The sequence below is a fragment of the Staurois parvus genome, unplaced genomic scaffold (genome assembly GCF_062004578.1).
Source record: "Staurois parvus isolate SC_StPar_1 unplaced genomic scaffold, SC_StPar_1.0 ptg000845l, whole genome shotgun sequence".
Classification (NCBI taxonomy): Eukaryota; Metazoa; Chordata; class Amphibia; order Anura; family Ranidae; genus Staurois; species Staurois parvus.
This window is the reverse complement of record NW_028318641.1, coordinates 1,538,633-1,560,428: the sequence shown is the minus strand read 5'-3', so window position 1 is coordinate 1,560,428 and position 21,796 is coordinate 1,538,633. Positions and strand designations below refer to the sequence as shown.

At 42.6% G+C, this 21,796-nt stretch overlaps 1 protein-coding gene across 2 annotated transcripts in view; it reads left to right on the top strand.

Annotated features, from left to right (window-relative positions):
- The window catches only part of ASB7 (ankyrin repeat and SOCS box containing 7), a 104,655-nt gene extending 96,180 nt beyond the window's left edge, over nucleotides 1-8,475 (top strand). For both annotated transcript variants that reach the window (XM_089655527.1, XM_089655528.1), the window contains exon 6: nucleotides 5,302-8,475. In XM_089655527.1, the coding sequence (XP_089511653.1) occupies nucleotides 5,302-5,441 (140 nt within the window). In that variant the 3' untranslated portion in view covers nucleotides 5,442-8,475. The remainder of the gene's footprint in view (nucleotides 1-5,301) is intronic.
- The last annotated feature ends 13,321 nt before the right edge of the window (nucleotides 8,476-21,796 follow it).

The window sequence follows — 21,796 nt, the reverse complement described above, 5'->3', positions numbered from 1 at the left end:
TTTTGCGATACAGCTCTGCATTGCTTTAACTGACAATTGCGCGGTCATGCAATGATGCACCCAAATTAAATTTGTCCTTTTTTCCCCGCAAATGGAGCTTTCTTTCCATGGTATTTGATCGCCTCTGCGGTTTTTATTTTTTGCACTATAAACAAAACAAGACCGACAATTTAAAATAAAACCAAAACAATATTTTTTACTGTTTGCTATTAAACATGTCCATTAAAAAAAATGTAAAAATCTAATTTCGTCATAAATTTAGGCCAAAATGTATTCTTCTACTTATCTTTGCTAAAAGAAAAATCCCAATACGTGTAAATTAATTGGTTTATGTGAAAGTTATAGAGTCTATAAATGAGGGTATAGATACTGGGAGATATATATATATATATATATATATATATATATACGCCTAGATTGTAAACTCGAAAGAGCAGGGCCCTCGAACCCCTCGTGTATTGTATTGTTTCTGTCCTGTCTCATGTTCTGTCCCCCTTGCTATGGTACAGCTCTGAGCAAACCCTTTGGCGCTATATAAATACTGTATAATAATATATATATATATATATATATATATATATATATATATATATATATATATATATAGTGGCAATGTGATATCCTGCCACGGTGAAAATCAAGGTTATAACCCAGGATTCTCAACCATACAGGTTGAGGGGCTCCAGGCAGTTCTCTTAATGCAGAGGAAAGTGGTTTGTCAGTTTCCTCTTTGGTTCATAAAGCCTGTTTTGGGACCTGTGGCCTGGAGATTTCTAAGTGATTTGGGAGGGATGAAATCTCCAATCCTGGGACCATGTTTTGTGAACATCGAGTACAATGATTACACAGGTGTGTGCAGGCCTTTTTGTAGAGGCCTAACCAGGGTTCTGGGCTCCACCCCGGCAGACAGGCGTCATTGCCCAGGAGTCAGGAGAGCTCCACCTAGAAGAGGTGGAAGCCAAAGCAGCAAGAGGCTGCTAGCTGTGTGCAAAAAAGCCATATAGGAAGGAGTCTGTAGGAGACAGCTGTGAGCCTAAAGTGGAAGGCCAGAGCAGCAGAAACCTGTGTACAAGCCAGGAGGCTGAATATTTGTTTAATCTGTTTTGATGGTGAATATCCCTGCGTGGGAAACATGTTATGGAACTTTCCTTTAAATAAAATTGGGCTAAAAAACCCTTAAAAAACAGAAGGAAGCGAGTGGCTGTGTGCTGTAAAGCTCTACATTTGATGTTAATTCTCACAATGTGTGTGTGTGTGTATATATATATATATTTTATAAATCTTATTTATTTTTTAATCTGTTTACAAAAAATGAATATGAGAAGAACACACATAACAAAGTTTTATTTATTTATTTATTTTAGGTACTTACAGTGGGGAAAAAAAGTATTTAGTCAGCCACCAATTGTGCAAGTTCTCCCACTTAAAAAGATGAGAGAGGCCTGTAATTGGCATCATAGGTAGACCTCAACTATGAGAGACAAAATGAGAAATAAATTCTTTCCAAATCAGCCAATGTGATTGTCTGGATTTTTTTTCTCATTTTGTCTCTCATAGTTGAGGTCTACCTATGATGCCAATTACAGGCCTCTCTCTTCTTTTTAAGTGGGAGAACTTGCACAATTGGTGGCTGACTAAATACTTTTTTGCCCCACTGTATATAGCGCCGTCAATTTACACAGCGCTTTACATATATATTGTACATTCACATCAGTCCCTAACCCTCAAGGGGTGTACAATCTAAGGTCCCTAACTTACATTCATACATACATATACTAGGGGCAATTATTTAAAATTCTTCTTGAGCACAGTTCGTACACAGTGAAAAGAGAGGCCACTTTCCCTTGCTGCTTGTCAAATGGACTTTTTTGGGCTCTGAGTGAACATTTCTTGAATTGAGTTCTTAAACGTCTGGACATCTTTATGGGGCTTTGAATTTTAAAACAAAATAATCAATCTGAAAAGAAAAACAACAATACAGATTTAACTGTCTTAGATTAAGGAATATACATTAAAGAATTGAGAAAAAAGTAAATTCATATAAAAAAAATTTATAAATAGTTTAAAATAGGGAGTTACTTTTCAATCACCCTGTATGTGTATGTATGTGTGTGTATATATATATATATATATATATATATATATATATATATATATATATATATATATACATATATATACATATACACACACACACATACTAGTAATGTCAGTGATAAGCGACTTATAGTGGGACTGCGGTTGGCATTCTGACACTGGGGGGGGGACTGACTAACCCCAGTGACACCAATACAGTGGTCAGTGCTAATAAAAAGCACTGCCGCTGTACTAATGGCACTAGGCAGGAAGGGGTTAACATCTGGGGCGATCAAAGGGTTAACTGTGTGCTGTGTGTGTGCTTTACTGTGTAAGCATATTCCTTTGTATTGCTATGCTATGCAGAGTAATACAAAGCAGTGTGCAGGAGCTGACAGGGGAGAGATCTGTATTGTTTACATACGAGTGCCGGCGGAGAATCGCTGGCAGGGACCTGGTGATCGAGAGGTGAGACCGTGGCGCGGGTAGGGGACGGCTCCCGCACGTCCCCTACCCAGACATGCACAATCATGTATATATACTTGATATTGCGCAGCCCTGCCGTCCTGTAGCCGTATTTCTGCTATAGGGTGGCGGGAAAGCGGTTAATAAATTTAAAAGCTGCATTTTGTATTCACTCGGGTTATTTTTGTGTAATGTTCAAATTTGTTTGATGTTCTGAATCATTTAAGTGTAGCAAATATGCAAACACAATCAGCAAATACTTTTTCACAGCATCAGTCCATCAGTTTTTCAAAGCACCAAGTGTGATTTCTGTCTACTCTCTCATACCTCTGCTATCTGCTTGAGTCACTTCTGACAGTATATGTCAGGGTTCCTCAACTAGGGTTCCTCGAGCAATAAGTGGTTTCTGCCTGTCAGATGAGTAACCACTGACCCCAATGATCTTTTTAGTGACCCTTTCCATTCCACAAAAGTATTGATATTTGTACCTTTAGAACTCCACTGCACCCGTTCTTCCTCCCAAAAATAATTCTCACTGCTGTTTACCAGCCCATACCAACTTTTGGTTAGAAGTCAAAATGGAGGCTTCCAAATTTCCCTTCCCTTAGCATTTGACGTGACACTTGTGGTATGCTCTCCACATCTTGACCTGCAACACTTGTTTAAAGTGGTTGGTAAACCACTAAAGTGACTAGCCTCAAGTGATACACAGAAATTAAACAGATACTCCGTCATACGTTGTACTTCTTTATCTGCAGCCATCTCATATTCACAGCCGTTCAAAGTGCAAAGTTTACAAAACCTTTCTGAGCTTCTGAAGGCAGGGGGTGAGGATCTGATTTCACACGCACTGTGCAGCAAGAAGCTGAGTGTAATCTGAGACTTGAGTGGAGGGAATGGACACATCCTTGGTCTTTGCATAGCCGATGCTGCCAATCATAGGCTGTGCACTGTAGTTCCCCTTCCTATCACCCTGGATCCCTTGGATTTTGCGTAGCCTTCATAGGTGAATCATGCAGATCACAAAGGAACAAGACCACGGACAGTAATTATAGTAAGTGCTGTGGATAGAAGCAAGTTCACACTGTAGAAGCATATGCTTTGTTCTTGTTTCAGAGGTTTACAACCACTTTAAGTTACAAATGTTGGAGGCAAGAGGGGGCCAAATTCAAGGAAAAGTCCAGATTAGCTACATTTTGGTTTGCTGCTTGCCTCAAAAGTTTCCTCTGCTTATGCATAATCTCATATTAATTTGCCCAAGTTTGTGACAGGTTTACTTTATTATTATTATACAGTATTTATAAAGCGCCAATAGTTCGCTCAGCGCTGTACATTACAGAGGGGGACAGAACATGTGACAGAACAACAACAATACAATGCAAAACATGAGGGGATCGAGGGCCCTGCTCCTTGGAGCTTACAATCTAGGAGGGAGGGGATGGTGGTACAGGAGGAGATAGCTGTGGGGGATGGAGTGGTAGGAAGAGTGGAGGAGGTCGGCAAGTTAGCAGGGGGTGGGGTAGGCTTCCCTGAAGAGATGGGTTTTCAGGGTGTGCCTAAAGGAGAGGAGAGTAGGTGATAATCAGATGGGTTGGGGCAGGGAGTTCCAGAGGATGGGTGACACCCTGGAGAAGTCCTGGAGGCGTCCTGGAGGCGGGCATGGGAGGAGGAGACCAGGGAACTAGAGAGAAGGAGGTCTTGTGAGGAGCGGAGTGTGCGTGTTGGGCGGTACTTGGATATTAGGTCAGTGATGTAGTACGGGGCAGTATGGTGGACGGCTTTGTACGTCAGTGTTAGGATTTTGAATTTGATCCGTTGCGCAATCGGAAGCCAGTGGAGGGATTGGCAGAGGGGGGTGGCGGAGATGGAGCGGTTGGAAAGGTGAATGAGTCTGGCAGCCATATTCAGGATGGACTGAAGCGGGGATAGCCAGCGGCGAGGCAGGCCAGTGAGGAGGGAGTTGCAGTAGTCGAGTCGTGATATGATGAGGGAGTGGATGAGCTGTTTAGCACTTTAGAACATTAAAGTGGTTGTAAACCTTTATGTGTACCGACTGACCGCAGGTGATACACAGAAATGAAACAAATCCTCCTACATAAGTTGTAACTATTGACCTGCAATCTTCTTTTCTCTACATCCATTCAAATTACTGCATTTATAAAGCTTGCCGGAGAGTTCAGAAAAAAGGGTCTGAGAGCTGAATTTACTCTCTGCAGAGCTCAGTGAGGAAAGCTCTGAGAACTGATTGGAGGGAGGGGACCCTCCCCCCTCTTCCACACAGCACACGCCAACAGAGCTGAGGCTGACAGTCTGCAGGAGCTCCCTCCCCAGTCACCATTCTTCTCTTGGTGTCAGAAAATTTTTTTATAAGTGACTCCTGCAGATAGAGGAACAAAGCAGCAGACAAAAATGACACTTAGGGGTTTATTTACTAAAGCTGGAGAGTCCAAAATCAGACTCCCTTCTGCATAGAAACCAATCAGATTCCAGGTTTCATTGCCAAAGCTTCATTGAACAAGCTGAGGTTAGAAGCTGATTGGTTTCTATGCAGAAGGGAGTCTGATTTTGGACTCTCCAGCTTTAGTAAATAAACCCCTTAGTGCTTTGGATAGAGACAAGTACATGCTATAGAGGGATATGCTTTGTTCATATTTCATCTCTGGGGTTTACAGCCCCTCTAAAGGGGTTTTATTTATGACCGGATGAATGTATGTATTGGAAATATTCTAATACTTGGTTTTATTATTTCTCCTTGCGCAGGACAGCCCCGATTTCTTCAAGATTTGTGTCGGATTAAAATTCGCCACTGTATAGGACTGCAGAACCTCAAGCTACTGGATGAGCTCCCCATTGCCAGGGTCATGAAGGACTACTTAAAACACAAATACGATGACATCTGAGTGGGGTGTCCACCGCAGCAGAGACTTGTTGCGTCATTACAGATGTGATTATTCCAAAACGGGGGTAGGCTGTTGTCTTGCACAAGTATATCCTATGCAATTTCTGATGGGGGTTGGAGTCAGAAGGCAGGTATACATTTTTATATATTTTTTTGTTTTTGTTTTAATATTATTTTCCCTGTATTTTTTTTTTTTTTATATGGTGTGATAGAAAGTCTTAACCTCTTGAGGTCCAGATTTTGAGGTCACTTTCACTTGAAAAAAAAAAAAACACTTAACACTTTATGAAACTTTCTTTGTTCTCATACCTGACACAGAGCAAATGTGGCCACGATCTTCAAACATGAGGTCCACCTGGAATTAAAATGGTCCTGTTATCTGCCTGCACTAATGGCAGCCATTGTATGGCATGAGTCGGAAGGCAGCTTATCAGTTTGCTAGGAGCGTGCCTCCAAGTCATTACTGGTTCTTAGTGATTTGCTGGGCTGCATTTGTCCCGTTTCAGCCTACAAGACGGCAGCCTGTGTTGTATGTAGATTGCAGGGACACGCGACAAACAAAATTTGTATCTGATTTTGCTGTACGGCATGCACTGGTAATACACAGGCTAATTTATTGTTAGCCAATACAAGAAAGGTTTTCACGTCCAAAAAAAAGCACTGCTGAAGGACAAACCAAACTTTAGGCTAAACCTTGCTGTGTTTTTTGATTTTTGTTTTTTTTTTTTGGGGACTTTGAAGTCATTTGTGTAAATGGAAATCAGCCAGTTGACTGAAATTATTCTTTTAGTTCAGATTATTTTCTTTGCAAAATAGGCAGTTAAAAATCTACTTTATCTTGCATGCATTCCTTTACGGAAAGCATACAGACTGCACTTACTTTCCTTTTCGGCATCATGCACACTGGGCCCCGTAGCCCTGGTGCAAGTGGCTCCGTCGTTTCGCTGCAGCAGCCGGTCAAACTTCACGAGAGTGGACAGGGCTGGGCAGTGCACTCAGCAAGACTTTGACTTAGAGCAGTATGCGCCCAGAGATGAATGGCCGGAATGCAGGATGCGTGCATTTTTGGGCAATTGTCCCTGGGTGCATACTCCCGTAAGGCCAGCCATAGACGGAGCGATTGCAGGAACGAAAATTGTTCGATTCTCCCATCAGCACAGACTGTGTTAATGAGGGAATCCCTTCTACAGAGTCACTGTATTCTTCCGGTGGCAGGGCTGGGGGAGCCATTCCCACCGGAAGAACAGTGATCAATGCTAGCAGCTATAATAGCTGCCAGTAATAATCGCATGTAAAATCCGACAGGCTGGTTGTAACCAAGTCGATTGATCAACTTGGGTAATTCAGCCCGTCCATACGTGGTTCGAATCTCAGCCAGTCTCTGATCAACTGGTCAGGATTCAAACCCGTCTATGGCCGGCTTAAGCATACATACCACCAGGGCTTTTTTTTCCCTCAAAGAACAGGTGCAGGTACTCCCCACTTCCAAGTCACCCCTTGTCTCTGCCCCTACCCACCTTCGAGCACCATCCCTTGGTTCCAATCACCACCCACCTCTCAGTACCATTCTTTTTAGAGACTACTAAGTAATTTATTATGGAATTTAGTAACGTTGACAAGAAAAGGAGTAAAATAGATCCCCTGCAGCCAGCAACAATATACCACTTCCAACAAAATACCCCCCCCCCCCAGCAACATTAGACCCTCTCCAGCAACAGTAGACTCCTCTCTCAACAGTAGATCCCTCCCAGTCAGGGGCAGACTGACAACTCATGGGGCCCCCCAGGCAATAGGGGATCACGGGGCCCCTGTGTCCTCTTCCACACTCAAACCACACCCAAAAAAGCCTATAAAAGGTACCAGGGGCATCTCATGGGGCCCCCTTCTGACCCCGGGCCCTCGGGCACTGCCCGAGTTCCCAAATGGTCAGTCTGCCCCTGCTCCCAGTAACCCTTGATCCTCCCCCCATCAACAATACATGCCACAGCAGCAACAAAGACCCCCCCCCCAGTAACTATAGACCCTCACAACAATAGATCCCTCCAGCAACATTAGATTACACAGCAGCCAGCAACAATAGAAATTCCAGCACCCCTTGCTATTACATACATTCAGTGCTGGTGGTGCTAGAACTGCATTACTCCACATTCCCACTGAAAAAAAAGACCCGCATACCACTAGGTGCACCATCCAGCTCCGTCCAGCCGCAGCAGCTGACAGACTCTCATAGAGTTTAAAAGGTGTGCCTGTGCCCTCCAGCCAGCACCGGAGCCCCTTGCACAGCCTGGGAGACATGTCTTATGGCCATTTCCACCAACTCAATCTGCTCAGTTTGAATCACTGGAAGATGAACCTCAGGGGCCAAAAAATGGGGTCGACCCACCTACAGAACTTATTCCTGTAGAAAGAACTGCCCCATAGAAGATAAAAGTGTGATGAACAGCAAATCCTATATACTGTCCACTAAAAACTATACTTTATGTCAAAAGATTATATCCACAAAACAGACTCCTTTGGGTGTAATATGCAATGAAATCCTTTAGACCAGAAAACTGACAAAGACTGAACATACTCTGAAGGAATTGGCCTCTTTTTGATGCCCAGCAGTTCTAGTCCAGGCAGATATCAGGTCTTGTGTTGACTAAAGGTTCTCCTGTGTGTGGCCAACATTACTATTCTGCACTGTATTAGATACAGCCAATACCCCCCCTCCCCCCATATTGTTATTTCTAGGATTGACTATTCAGGAGACATTCAATATCCATAAGGAAAAAAAATAGCTAATTTTGTAATCTTTTCTATATGGATAAGTCAGCAGAGTCAATCCGTTCATGGAACCCAAGCAACTTGGTTACATCAAATTTTTTCTCCCTGTGCTATGATATGTATCACTTTTTAGGCAGCATTATGTTTGCAGTTTAAACATAGTTTTATCCCCCCCCCCCTGCTCTGTGACTTTGTTTTCTCTTATGTGTATGGTGCTATGGTGTCTTATTTATATACATAAATAATAAAAGTTACATTTTGAGAAATGACATGCCGTGTATTATTTCAGTAATGGGAAAGAAGGTGTTTGGTTACTGAAAACTTTGTGCAGTTAAAGTGATTGGAAAGGTAATGTTTTTTTTTTCTTTAAAATAACAAACGTGTCATACTTATCTACTCTGTGCAACGGCTTTTACATAATGACCTGGCACAGCCTCTATCACGAGTTGAAGAAACTGAAGAAAAATTGGATAAACGTGCTCAAGTAATAACTAAGCTGGAAGGGCACATGGAAGAAATGTGACGAGAGCAAAGGAAATTACTATACAAGATGGAGGACCAGAGATAGAAAGAATCACTTGAGGATTCAGGACTGCCGGAAGTATCGCAAGGAGAAGATTTAACATATATAATGAAGAAGATGTTTAATACAATATTAGACCGGTAACAGAGCAATTGAAAATTGATAGAGTACACAGAATTAGGCGACCCCCAAGGACGTGCGATTTCACTATTTTGAAGATAAAGCATATACAGTGGATATAACAAGTCTACACACCACTGTTAAAATGTCAGGTTTCAGTAATGTAAAAAAAGAGACAAAGATAAATAATTTCAGAACTTTTTCCACCTTTAATGTGACCTATAAACTGTACAACTCACTTGAAAAACAAACTGAAAACTTTTAGGGGGGGGGGGCTGGAAACATAAAAAACTAAAATAATATTGTTGCATAAGTTTGCACACCCTCTTATAACTGGGGATGTAGCTGTGTTCAGAATTAAGCAATCATATTCAAAATCATGTTAAGTAGGAGTCGTCATTTAAAGTGCCTCTAATTAACCCCAAATAAAGTTCAGCTGTTGTAGTCGGTCTTTCCTGACATTTTCTTAGTCGCATCCTATAGCAAAAGCCATGGTCCGCAGAGAGCTTCGAAAGCATCAGAGGGATCTCATTGTTAAAAGGTATCAGTCAGGAGAAGGGTACAAAAGAATTTCCAAGGCATTAGATATACCATGGAACATGGCGAAGACAGTCATCATCAAGTGGAGAAAATGTGGTGCAACAGTGGCATTACCAAGAACAAGTTATCCCTCCAAAATTGATGAAAAGACGAGAAGAAAACTGGTCTGGGAGGCTGCCAAGAGGCCTACGGCAACTTTAAAGGAGTTGCAGGAATATCTGGCAAGTGCTGGCTGTGTGGTACATGTGACAACAATCTCCTGTGTTCTTCATATGTCTGGGCTATGGGATAGAGTGGCAAGACAGAAACCTTTTCTTAAGAAAAACATCCAAGCCCGGCTAAATTTTGCAAAAACACATCTGAAGTCTCCCAAAAGCATGTGGGAAAATGTGTTCTGGTCTGATGAAACCAAGGTTGCACTTTTTCTCCATAATTCCAAAAGATCTGTTTGGCGCAAAAACAACACTGCACATCTCCAAAAGAACACCATACCCACAGTGAAGCATGGCGATGGCAGCATCATATCATGCTTTTGGGCTGTTTTTCTTCAGCTGGAACTGAGGCCTTAGTCAAGGTAGAAGGAATTATGAACAGTTCCAAATACCAGTCAATATTGGCACAAAACCTTCAGCCTTCTGCTAGAAAGCTGAACATGAAGAGAAACTTCATCTTTCAGCATGACAATAACCCAAAGCATTCATTCAAATCAACAAAAGAATGGCTTCACCAGAAGAAGATTGAAGTTTTGGAATGGCCCAGCCAGAGCTCAGACCTGAATCCGATTGAAAATCTGTGGGGTGATCTGAAGAGGGCTGTGCACAGGAGATGCTCTCACAATCTGACAGATTTGGAGTGTTTTTGCAAGGAAGAGCGGGCAAATATTGCCAAGTCAAGATGCGCCATGCTGATAGACTCCTCCCCAAAATGACTGAGTGCTGTAATAAAATCAAAAGGTGCTTCAACCAAGTATTCGTTTAAGGGTGTGCACACTTATGCAACCATAATATTTTAGTTTTTTGGGGTTTTTTTACTTCTCTCCACCTAAAAGATTTCAGTTTGTTCTTAAACTGAGTTGTAGTTTATAGGTTGCATTAAAGGTGGAAAAAGTTCTGAAATGATTTATCTTTGTCTCATAGTTGGGGGTTTCCAGCCTGCTTGGTTGGATGGGAGGACGAACGTTCTGCTAGATTGAGGTTTCCAGAAGATCTACGGGACTTTTGTGAGAGACTAGAATTACAGACACCAAATATCCCAGGATGGTCAGAAGGGGCTAAGGAGAACATGGGCCTAGAAAAAAGAGGTAGCAATTAGTCCCCAAAAATAGACTGCAACAGAGATGAGATGAGAAGACTGGGGGAAGAGATGAGAAGACTGGGGGAAGAGATGAGAGGAAGATAATGTAGTTGAGAGTCTATAAAGACAGGATTGTTTGGGGGGTTTTTTCCCTTCTTCTCCTCCTTTTCTCTTTCTTCTTTTTCCCTCCTTTCCCTGTTACGTATTGTGGAGGGGGAGGAGGTTGTGGGAGCAGAAAGAGGAAGCAGGTGATATCTGAAAGGTATAAAGGTAGAAAGAATGGGGAGGGGAGGACGAAAGGAGGAAAGAGTCCTTGAGAAGGGTAGGAAGAGAATTGTAGAGTAAAGGTGGGGGACCTGGGTGTCCAACATGCTCGTGACCCAAAGATTGGGACAGGGGTTCTGTGAGGAATCGATTGTGGGACCAGAACCACAACCGTTTCAAGGGCTAGATTTAGACTTGAGGTTTTTAAGATTAGGTGGTGGAGTGATGGGAGGGGGGAGAAAGGGTGGTATGGTTGGGAGGGATGGGAGGAAAGGATCATCTTGAAGATATCTTCTTGTTCCAAACTATTCATGCCAGCACTTCCCTCAGTGTGAATATTGATGGAGAAAAGACATAGTACACAGGGATGACTTCAGTTAACTTTATGACCTATAATGTGAAAGGATTGAATACTCCAAATAAAAGACATAAGATCCTAAGGGAAATCTATCAACATTCAATTGAAGTAGTATTTTTACAAGTCGCATATATCTCATGATACAAATGTTAAGTTATATTCAAAACATTATCCAACCTGGTATTATGCTGATTCACCAACAAAGCATGCAAAAGGAGTTGCAAATGGGATAGCAAAGAATGTAAGATTCATTATAAAAGATAGGTGGGTCTGTTTTTGTGTTTGAGAGGGAAATTACATGAACTGGAATGTACTTTAGCTAATTGTCATAAGAACCCAATGGTTTACTTGGATGATATGTTAAGAAAAATAATGGATTTTAAGAACGGTAAACTTATTGCGGGCAGGAGATATACATTTTTGCACGGATCCCCAGTTGGATACATCGTCAATATGTGCAGAGGGACGGAGGTAAATGTTTAAAGTCTATTAAAAAGATGTTACGTCAATGTCAACTGATGGACTCCTGGAGAATTAACAATCCAAGAGAAAGAGACTATATGTTCTATTATTCCATGCATGGGATGTATTCAAGATTGGGTTATATAATGATAGAACATAAACTCTTGGGAGTTTATTTACTAAAGCTGGAGAGTGCAAAATCAGACTCCCTTCTGCATAGAAACCAATCAGCTTCCAGGTTTCATTGCCAAAGCTTCATTGAACAAGCTGAGGTTAGAAGCTGATTGGTTTCTATGCAGCAGGGAGTCTGATTTTGGACTCTCCAGCTTTAGTAAATAAACCCCTTGGAGTCATTGGTTAAATCTAACATCAAAGTAATATCAATATCCGACCATGCACCTGTCACAATGAAGTTGCAATTAGGAGACGAACAGAATACAATAAATATTTGGAAATTAAACGAGACACTCATACCAGATCAGGAGATGGAAGTAAGAATAAAAAAGGAATTAGAGCGGTATATTCTGTCAAATGAGACTGAAGGGGTCTCGGTTGCTACGGTATGTGAAGCTCATAAGGCAGGGGTGTCCAAACTTTTTTCAAAGAGGGCCAGATTGGATGAAGTGAACATGGTGGAGGGCCGAACATTTTTCCGAACATTCTTTGAACCATTACAATTAAATACAAATAAATTATTTTATGCCAAATTAATTGCAAACGACATACTTTTCATTTCATAACATTAAGATCAACTGACAGCTGAGTTTTCACAATGTATTGAAAATAAATTTAAAAAAAACTTACCTGCACTAATGTGAAGGGTGAAAAAGGTAGCTGGAGCTGAAGTCTCTGCTCGGCAGCCGGGAGGGGAAGAGAAACACACTTCACGCTGGAAGCCCGGCCCTGACGTCACCGCCCTCTGTCGCTCCCAGTGCAGAGCAGTCACACATGCGCACTGCTCTCAAGCAGAAGACTGTCTGCCATAGAAGGGAGGGCCGTGGGAGGGCCACATTACACAGAGCAGGGAGGGCTGTTGGAGGGCCGTATTAAACTGACCCCTGGGCCGCAAATGGCCCGCGGGCCGGACTTTGGACATGCCTGTCATAAGGCATACATAAGGGGTATCCTGATTTCTATAGGCACGGAAAAAAAGAAAAAACAGTGGGAGAATATAAGATCACTAACAATTGCATAAAAAGAGAACAGAAATAGATATACAACAGATTATAATCTTAAAAAGAGAAGAGTTAAGTGATTTAATGGAACAGGAGACAATAAGGGCTTTCAAAATGGTGGCAAAGGAAAGATATCGGTGGGGGAATAGAGCAGGAAAATATTTGAGGAGGTTAAGGAAAAAGAAATCAGTACATTTAATAGAGGGAATTAGAGACAAGACAGGAGAAATGGTATATTCAACCACTGCAATAGCTAGTGTATTTAACCACTCGTCTACAGGGCACTTATACCATTTGATCGCCTGTGCGTTTTTTAATTTTTTGTGCTATAAACAAAGACCAACAGTTTTGAGAAAAAAAAAACAATACTTTTGACTTTTTGCTGTTAACCATTTCCATACAGGGCACTTTTACTTCCTTCCTGCCCAGGCCATTTTTCAGGTTTCAGCGCTCTCACACTTTGAATGACAATTGCGCGGTCATACAACATTGTACCCAAACTAAAATGTTATCATTTTTTTCACACAACTAGAGCTTTCCTTTGGTGGTGTTTAATCACCGCTGGAGTTTTTATTTTTTGCTAAATTACCAAAAAAATAGAGAAAATCTTGAAAAAAAAAACGTTTTTCTGTTGTTTCTGTTATAAAAGTTTGCAATTAAATAATTGTTCTTCATCAATTTAGGCCAAAATGTATTCTGCTACATGTCTTTGGTGAAGATAACCCAAATCAGTGTTTATTATTGTCTGTAGGAAAGTTAGTTCACAAACTATGGGATATATCTGAAAATTGATCAATCCTGAAGTACTGAGAGATAAAAAGTTAATACGAGCGCTATCTGAGAAATGGGGGATAGCTTCTAGGACACCAAAAAGGCAACCAAACCTTCCAAATGTCATACAAGTATAAGGTGCAGCGCTAAGTGAAAGACATATAAATAATATACAATAAAACCATCAACGGTGGATGATAAATCCGTATAAAGTGCAATAACTCATGTCACCAATGGTGACTAATAATGTATAAAATGTCCCAAGATGTATAAAGCCCACCTGAGGATCTGATGTGATCCTTGAATAGGTGCATGGAGAACTTGATCCGAGGTGGCATATGATGGGTTGAAAAAAATAGATTGCGCACTCACCAGACGTGCGTAAATAATACACCTTTGAGATATGCCTGTCTCACCAGGTATAAATCAGGTCAACTGCATCCTCGTAACGGTCAGGATCCTGTACACCTTCTGGTCACGTCTAGGATAGGGTGCTCAGACACATATCATCACCTTTACGGGTTCCCTATGGTGCAGGTTCTGCGGATGAAGGCTCTCAGTAAAGAGAGCCCAATAAGGGACACAACATAGTGTGATACCGTAGGCTAGTTTATTGTCCGATACAATCAATAGAAAAGATCAATAGAAAAAATCACTGACCATATAAGATTCAGGATCGCCACCAGCGGTGGCTAAACGTCCAGTAACTGTAGCCCCCCTTGACGCGTTTCGTGCTATGCACATCATCATAGGGTGCTGGGCTTACATTATTAGTCACCATTGGTGACATGAGTTATTGCATTTTATACAGATTTATCATCCACCATTGATGGTTTTATTGTATATTATTTATATGTCTTTCACTTAGCGCTGCACCTTATACTTGTAATCCTGAAGTACTGACGGCCAATCTAATTTTGAGGCCCAAAAATGTCAAAACAGTACAGATATCCCCCAAATGTCAGAACAGATATATCCCCCAAATGACCCCTTTTTGCAAAGTAGACAGTCCGACGTATTTGATAAGAAGCATAGCGAGTTTTTTGAAGTTGTAATTTTTTTGTCATAATTTTTCGGAAAATGAAATTAAAAAAATTATTTTCACTATTTTCTTTTTTTACATACTGTCTCCAGTGTAGTACAGCATCATCATATAACTGGCATGGCGGTGATCAGGGACACGGACTGGTCACTGTACAAAAAAAAATAAAATTGATAATTTTTTTTCACTTTTTTTTATTTTTTATTAAATTATTTTCTCTTTTTTTAAGATTTTGTTTTTATATTGCACTATGACCAAGGTAGTATAATGTTACCATAGTAACATTGTACTACTTTGGGGAAGTGATCAGTATTTTTTTTTTTTTTTACACAATTTGCCTATAGCAAAGAATTACTTTGCTATAAGCAAGCATTTACCTGAATGACATCGATTCATTCAGGGTTTTTTTTTTTGTGCTTAGCTGTAATTTGGTCACAGCTAATCGCATCACACAGCTGGGCTGTGATTGGCCCAGCTTGTGCATGTGATCGCTGTGACCATTCACAGCTAGACACACTACCATCCAGAGCAGTGTGGTTACAGTGAAGCACCAACACACCGCCCCCCTAGTAAAACACTCCCAGCACACAGTTAACCCTTTGATCGCCCCTCATGTTAACCCCTTCCTGCCCAGTGCCATTAGTACAGTGTCAGTGCCTTTTTTATTAGCACTGATCACTGTATTGATGTCACTGGGGATGTCAGTTCCCCCCAGTGTCAGAATGCCCGCCACAGTCCCGCTATAAGTTGCTGATCGCCGTCATTACTACTAAAAATAAAAAATAAAATCCCAGTAAATACACCGCCATTTGTAAATGCTGTTACTTTCGTGTAAACAAATTAATTTACATGTATTGGGATTTTTTTTTTAGCAAAGACATGGAGCAGAATACATTTTGGCATAAATTTATGATGAAATTTGATTTTTTTAATTTTTTTACTGGACATGTTTAGCAAAAAGTAAAAAAAATTTTTTTTTCCTCAAAATTGTCGGTCTTTTTTTTGCTTATACAATGATGGAAATTGATGTGTAGATTTCACTTGCAGAGACATCAGTTTTCATGCGCACTTCAGTGAGTTATATAGATGTTGCAGATTCCAAAATCTGCACATGATACCAGTGTTGTGAACAGGGTACATAGAGAACAATGGATTTTGTTGTGCCCTTGCAGAACGCGTGGAGAAAAACTCAAGTATCTGCACCATGGTGTGAATGGGGCCTTAAAGGAAGTTGGAGCACAATAGACTTATTGGCCAGATCACCAAGCTTTAAGTGGTACTAAAGCTTTGTTTTTGATTTTTTTTTTGTTTGTTTTTTTTTAAATAAAATAACAAATATGTTATACTTACCTGCTCTGTTCAGTAGTTTTACACACAGATGCCCTGATCCTTTTCTTTTCGGATCCCCTGCTGGTGCTTCTCCACCTTGAGTAGGGCCCCCAGAGAAAGCTGCTTGCCCTAGGGCAGTGTTTCTCAACTCCAGTCCTCATGGACCCCCAACAGGTCATGTTTTCAGGATTTCCCTCAGATGAAACAGCTGTGGTAATTACTAAGGCAGTGAAACTGATCAAATCACCTGTGCAAAATAATGGAAATCCTGAAAACATGACCTGTTGGGGGTCCATGAGGACTGGAGTTGAGAAACACTGCCCTAGGGGCACTGCTGCACACCCGTTCCCGAACTGCTCCATGAGTCCATAAGACACATAGAGCCGTGGCTCGTACCTCCCTCCCCCCCCCCCCCCCCGCTCTCTCCTCATTGGCACACTGGTTGCAATTGATGGCAGCAGGAGCCTATGGGCTCCTGCTGCTGTCTCAGCCAATGAGGAGAGAAATTCCCTATACAGTCGAGGCTATTGTGAACATCGCTGGATCAGAGGGGGGCTCAGGTAAGGATTGAGGGCAGGGGCATATTTACCGCGAGGCAAACAAGGTAGAAGGGACTCGTGGCAGTTGACAGAACATGGAGACCAAGTAAGGCACTGCCTGAGCTCCACCATGGGATCCAAGAGAGGCTGTGGGATTCTGGAGGGTATAGGTAGAGGCCAACTCTCGTTCCCACACTCGGGATGACTGGCTGCTTTCATTCTGGAGAGGTGCAGGTGAGTGCTGGAAGAATCTCAATCTCTCTTCCCTCCTCTCCCTCCTCTCTCCTCTCCCCATCTCTCTCTACCCCTCTCTCTCTACCCCTCTTTCTCCCCCTCCCTCTCTCCATCTCTCTCTCCCCCTCTCTCTCTCCCTCCACCCCTCTCTCTCTCCCCTCTCCTCCCTCTTCCCCCCTCTCCTTCTCCCTCTCTCCCTCTCTCTCCCCTCCCCCCCTCCCCCTCTCCCCCTCTCCCCCTCTCCCCTCTCTCTCTCTCTTACCCTCTCTCTTTCCCCCTCCCCCTCTCTCTCTCCCCCTTTCTCTCTCCCCCCTCTCTGTCTCTCTGTCCCCCCCTCTCTCCCTCCCTCTACCTCGTTCTCTCTCTCTCTCGTCCTCCCTCTCTCTCCCCCCCTCTCTTTCTTTCTATCCCTCTCCTTTTTTCTCTCTCTCCAATTTTTATGTTGCCTAGGGCAGCACAAAAACAAAATACACCACTGATTCACTGATTGAGGGGGTCTGGGGGGGCCACTGCACACAGAAGGTTTTTTACCTTCATGCACAGTATGCAAGAAGGTAAAAAACCTTGAGCCTTTACAACCATTAAAAAAAAAATGCAGTTACCACATCTAAGAACTGCTGCAATATAATACATTTTGGATTTTATATGTTCTTGGGTTTGATCCGGCTTTAACCAAAAAAAAAAATTGACTTTTGTTGCTGTTAGAAAGATTTACCCTCATTTTCTGTCCTGGAGGAATTTTTTTTACTAGGAATAAAGTGAAGAAATCTACTAATAAAGCCTAATAGGCATTCTGAAGTCTAATCCTTCCCTACTCTATCCAACACTTAAAAAAAACAAAAAGATTTGGCTATAGTTGCACTTGAGCTGCTACTTAGACCATTGCTTAGAAGACATGGCCCACCGTTCAATTAAACTGGGATTGAAGCTGTCAAGTAGCATGCTGTGGAAAACAAATAGGCCAGAGGAACTAAAGCCTTCTGTGGACAGTTTGTTGTCTTCTGTCCACATTCTTTAAATATCATCAGGCTTTAGCAGCTCTTTAAGACCTATTAAATCAAGTGGAAGTCTGCGGTCACTGCTGTGTGTCTGCTGCTCCTTGGCTTATAGCAATCAGCCAAGTGCGGCATCTGCATTTCCACTGTATATCTCTCCTTGGATTGCCATGTTCAGGTCATGCTCCAGTCAGTGGTCACACCACCCATTTTGTTCATGTTCATGTAGTGTGTCTAATGAGCTTAAGAACCTGTCAGTCTAACACCTCTCCTGATTGCTGTGCCGTGCTCTGTGGTCAGGAACTAAACCACCGCTGCTTCCATAAGCCCCTTGATCCTCTCCTAATTAAAATTCATACTATAGGATGACAATGTTTCACTATGACCGCATTCTGCAACCAGTGCACCCTTCACTGCTCAAAGGAGCAGTCATAATTACAGCTTCAGCATGTATAGCCTGACTCCTGATCTTTTTTCTCTTGTCTACCTTGTAATTTATTGGGCTTTAATGATTTTGATTGATTTTTATAAAGCTCCTGCAAAGCTATCAATGACCAAGGTTGCCCATCCAGTCTGCAGGATAGCTATACTCTTGGCCCGCATTTTTCCAAATAAACGCTTAAAGCAGACCTCCAGGCTCCCCTCCCAAAGAAAAAAAAGAAAAAGTCAGCAACTACAAATACTGTAGCTGCTGACTTTTAATATAAGGACGCTTACCTGTCCAGGGGTCCAGCGATGTCCTCACCCAGCCGATTCTTCAATTGGCTTCGGATGCAGGAGCTGACATCTTCGGTAAGGGAAACCAGAAGTGAAGCCTTGCGGCTTCACAGCCGGTTGGTTTCCTATTGCACACGCATGGAGCGCACGGCACTTTATGAATGGTCCCGCGGTCTTCTGTGACCTTTGAAGTGTCCCAGAAGGCTGCGGGGAAAGGAGGGGGGACCGAAAGTGGGAGTAGGTACCTGTCAAAACCAGGTACCCAGACAAGTGGGCGAGGCAGAAGATATGATAAAGAGGTAATATGCGAGCGCTATCCAAAACTCTATAAAAGATAGCCGCTAGAACACCAAAAAGGTAACCAAGAATGAACCTTCCAACAGAATACATACATATAAGGTGCAGCACTAAAATAACATAAATAAAAACAGCATATTATAGCATAAAATAAAGTGCAAATATCAGATCACACTGAGGTGAACTTGAGTGAATAAAAAGTCCCAAGATAAATGAGGGCCCAACATGGGGATCCGGTAGATACTAATGAGTGCGTGGGGCAGGGTTCCAGTGTACCACACGGTGAATCTAGGGTAAAAAATGCGCACTCACCAGAAGTGCATCAAAAATACGCATGTGAAATTTACCCTGTTACATCAGGTAGTGGTCATCTACTGCCAAGGTAAGGTCAGGGTCATACACCTTCCAATCGCAACTCAGGGTAGGTACTCCAAGAGTCTCAAACGTGTCACCATCTGGGGTCCCTTTTGAACAGGTTCTGCAAGTGGGGACTCTCATTGAAGAGAGCCCAATAAGGGACACCACATAGCGTGATACCGTATACACTGAGTTTATTATATCAGAAGGTAACACATCAATGAATGGTAGAGATAAAATGAAGGTAAACACTGACCAGATACTGTTCAGGATGGCCACCAGCGGTGGTCAGACGTCCGGATACTGTAGCCCCCTCTGACGCGTTTCGTGCGATGCACATTATCGAAGGGTGCTGCACTTTATGAATGGTCCCGCGGTCTTCTGTGACCCGTGAAGTGTCCCAGAAGGCTGCGGGGAAAGGATGGGGGACCGAAAGTAGGAGTAGGTACCTGTCAAAACCAGGTACCCAGACAAGTGGGCGAGTCAGAAGATATAATGTGGGGGGAGGGGCTGGAACATGCTGGTAGGACGCTAGTAGCAGGAGCTCCCAATGCCTGTATGTAAGAATGGATAGAGACTCTTGAACAGCCCCTCTCTTACTTGTCTTTTGATCGTGCCTCTGGTGTGGAATGGGCGGACCGAGTAAGGGAGGCCTTCTCCCCTGGCTGAGCCAGAGCCCTGTCTGGTGAGTATAGCAGGGGACGCTGGGAACGCCCATGTGATGGCAGGAGAGCACCCTGCTAGCCGCTGTGCGCTAGAGGGGAAGTCGGCACGGGACTCCGGAGAGTAGTGGATATGGAGGGCGCCCCCGCGACAGCGGTGGAGTGTCCCGGTTGCTGCAGCTGAGCTACGGAAGAGAGAGAGAAGCAGGATACAGGATGCCCGCAGCTCTGTTACCCACGAAGGGTGACCCCAACACATCACCAGTGACCCCCCGTGAGTTAAAGCAACTGCTCCTGTAATAAGACCCTAGACTGGAGGAACAAACCTGAGGTCCCCTTCAAATGGGAAACAGACAGTGAGGGTGCATTACCGTGAGTAGTGGCAAATTTTTTCTTTTTTCTCGATTTCCAGCAAATACAGTGTCTGTACCAGGGGTGGACTGACAACTCACAGAGCCTCCATGCAATAGGGGATCATGGGGCCCCTGTGTCCTTGCCCAAACTCAAAAAAGCCTGTGAAAAAGGTACCAGGGGCATCTCATGGGGCCCCCTACTGACCCCGGGCCCTCGGGCAGTGCCCGAGTTTCCAAATGGTCAGTCCGCCCCTGGTCTGTACTTAAGAGGAGTGGATGTTAAAACTATACATGAGGCTCTAGGAGGGGTCCTGGGGACAGTAAACGTAAGGAAAGGAAAAGAGAGGGGTCACCCAGTGGGCACAGAAGATAAGGAGCAAGAGGCTGAATTCTCTTTGGTGTGCTGTACCTTGTATAAGAGAAGAAGAGAAAACCTGTTTGGAGTTTTGAATTAATTTGCTAAATTTTAAAAATATCTTGATTTGGAGTCAAAGTGATGAAAGGGAAAACTTGTAACAACATGAAGAGTAGATCTGTTAAAGGGGGAGGAACAAAAACTCCCCAATCTAGTACAATAAGGAAATACTGTGTATGCCCCCACAGGAGAAGAAGTCCAGAGGGTCATACCCCTGAAAGGCAACAGGGAACAAGGGGGAGGCATGAGCTGGGAAATAACAATGGAAACCAATCCAGACTGTCATTAGGAATATCAAATCAGATCCAGATTAAAGAATCTATTAACATGGAAAGTGAAATAGACTCTAGAGACATAGAAGAACAAGAATCAAGTTTGCAAATACCTACAAAAATGAAAAATGGAAATTGCAGAGATATTTGTGAAACTAGAGCATTCCTTAAAGAATGAAATGGCCTTAATACACAATGATCTGGGACAAGTTCTATCTCGAGTAGAAGAGATGGAGGAAAAATGAGAGAAACATGCACAAGTAATCATTAATCTGGAAGCACAGGTGGAGGAAATGAGCAGGGAGTAAAAGAAGTTGGCATACAGATTAGTGGGCCAAGAGAATAGAGATAGAAGAAACAACTTGAGGATTCGGGGCCTGCCAGAAGTAACGTCAGGAGATTTATTGGACGAAATGAGAAAAATATTTAATCCGATAATAGGTAGGCCAATTACAGAACAACTGAAAATAGATAGCGTGCACAGAATTAAGCGACCCCAGGGAGTGGCCCCGGATGCTCCTAGAGATGTAATTGTGCGATTCCATCATTATGAAGATAACGTCAATATCTGGAAGAAGCTGCGTAGAATTCCAGAAGTAAAATGTGAGTTTGCAAATTTTCACGGACATAGCACCAGAGACTCTGGCTAGAAGGAGAGCTTTGAAACCATCATTGGACTTGATGCGTAAGGGGAATGTTTGATATACAGTTGCAAGAAAAAGTATGTGAACCCCTTGGGATTACATAGAGATTTGCATGAATTGAGCATAAAATGTGCTCTGAACGTCATCTAAGTCACAACAATAGAAGAACACAGTATGTTGAACATAATACTACACAAACATTAGATGTTGCCATGGTTTAATTGCACA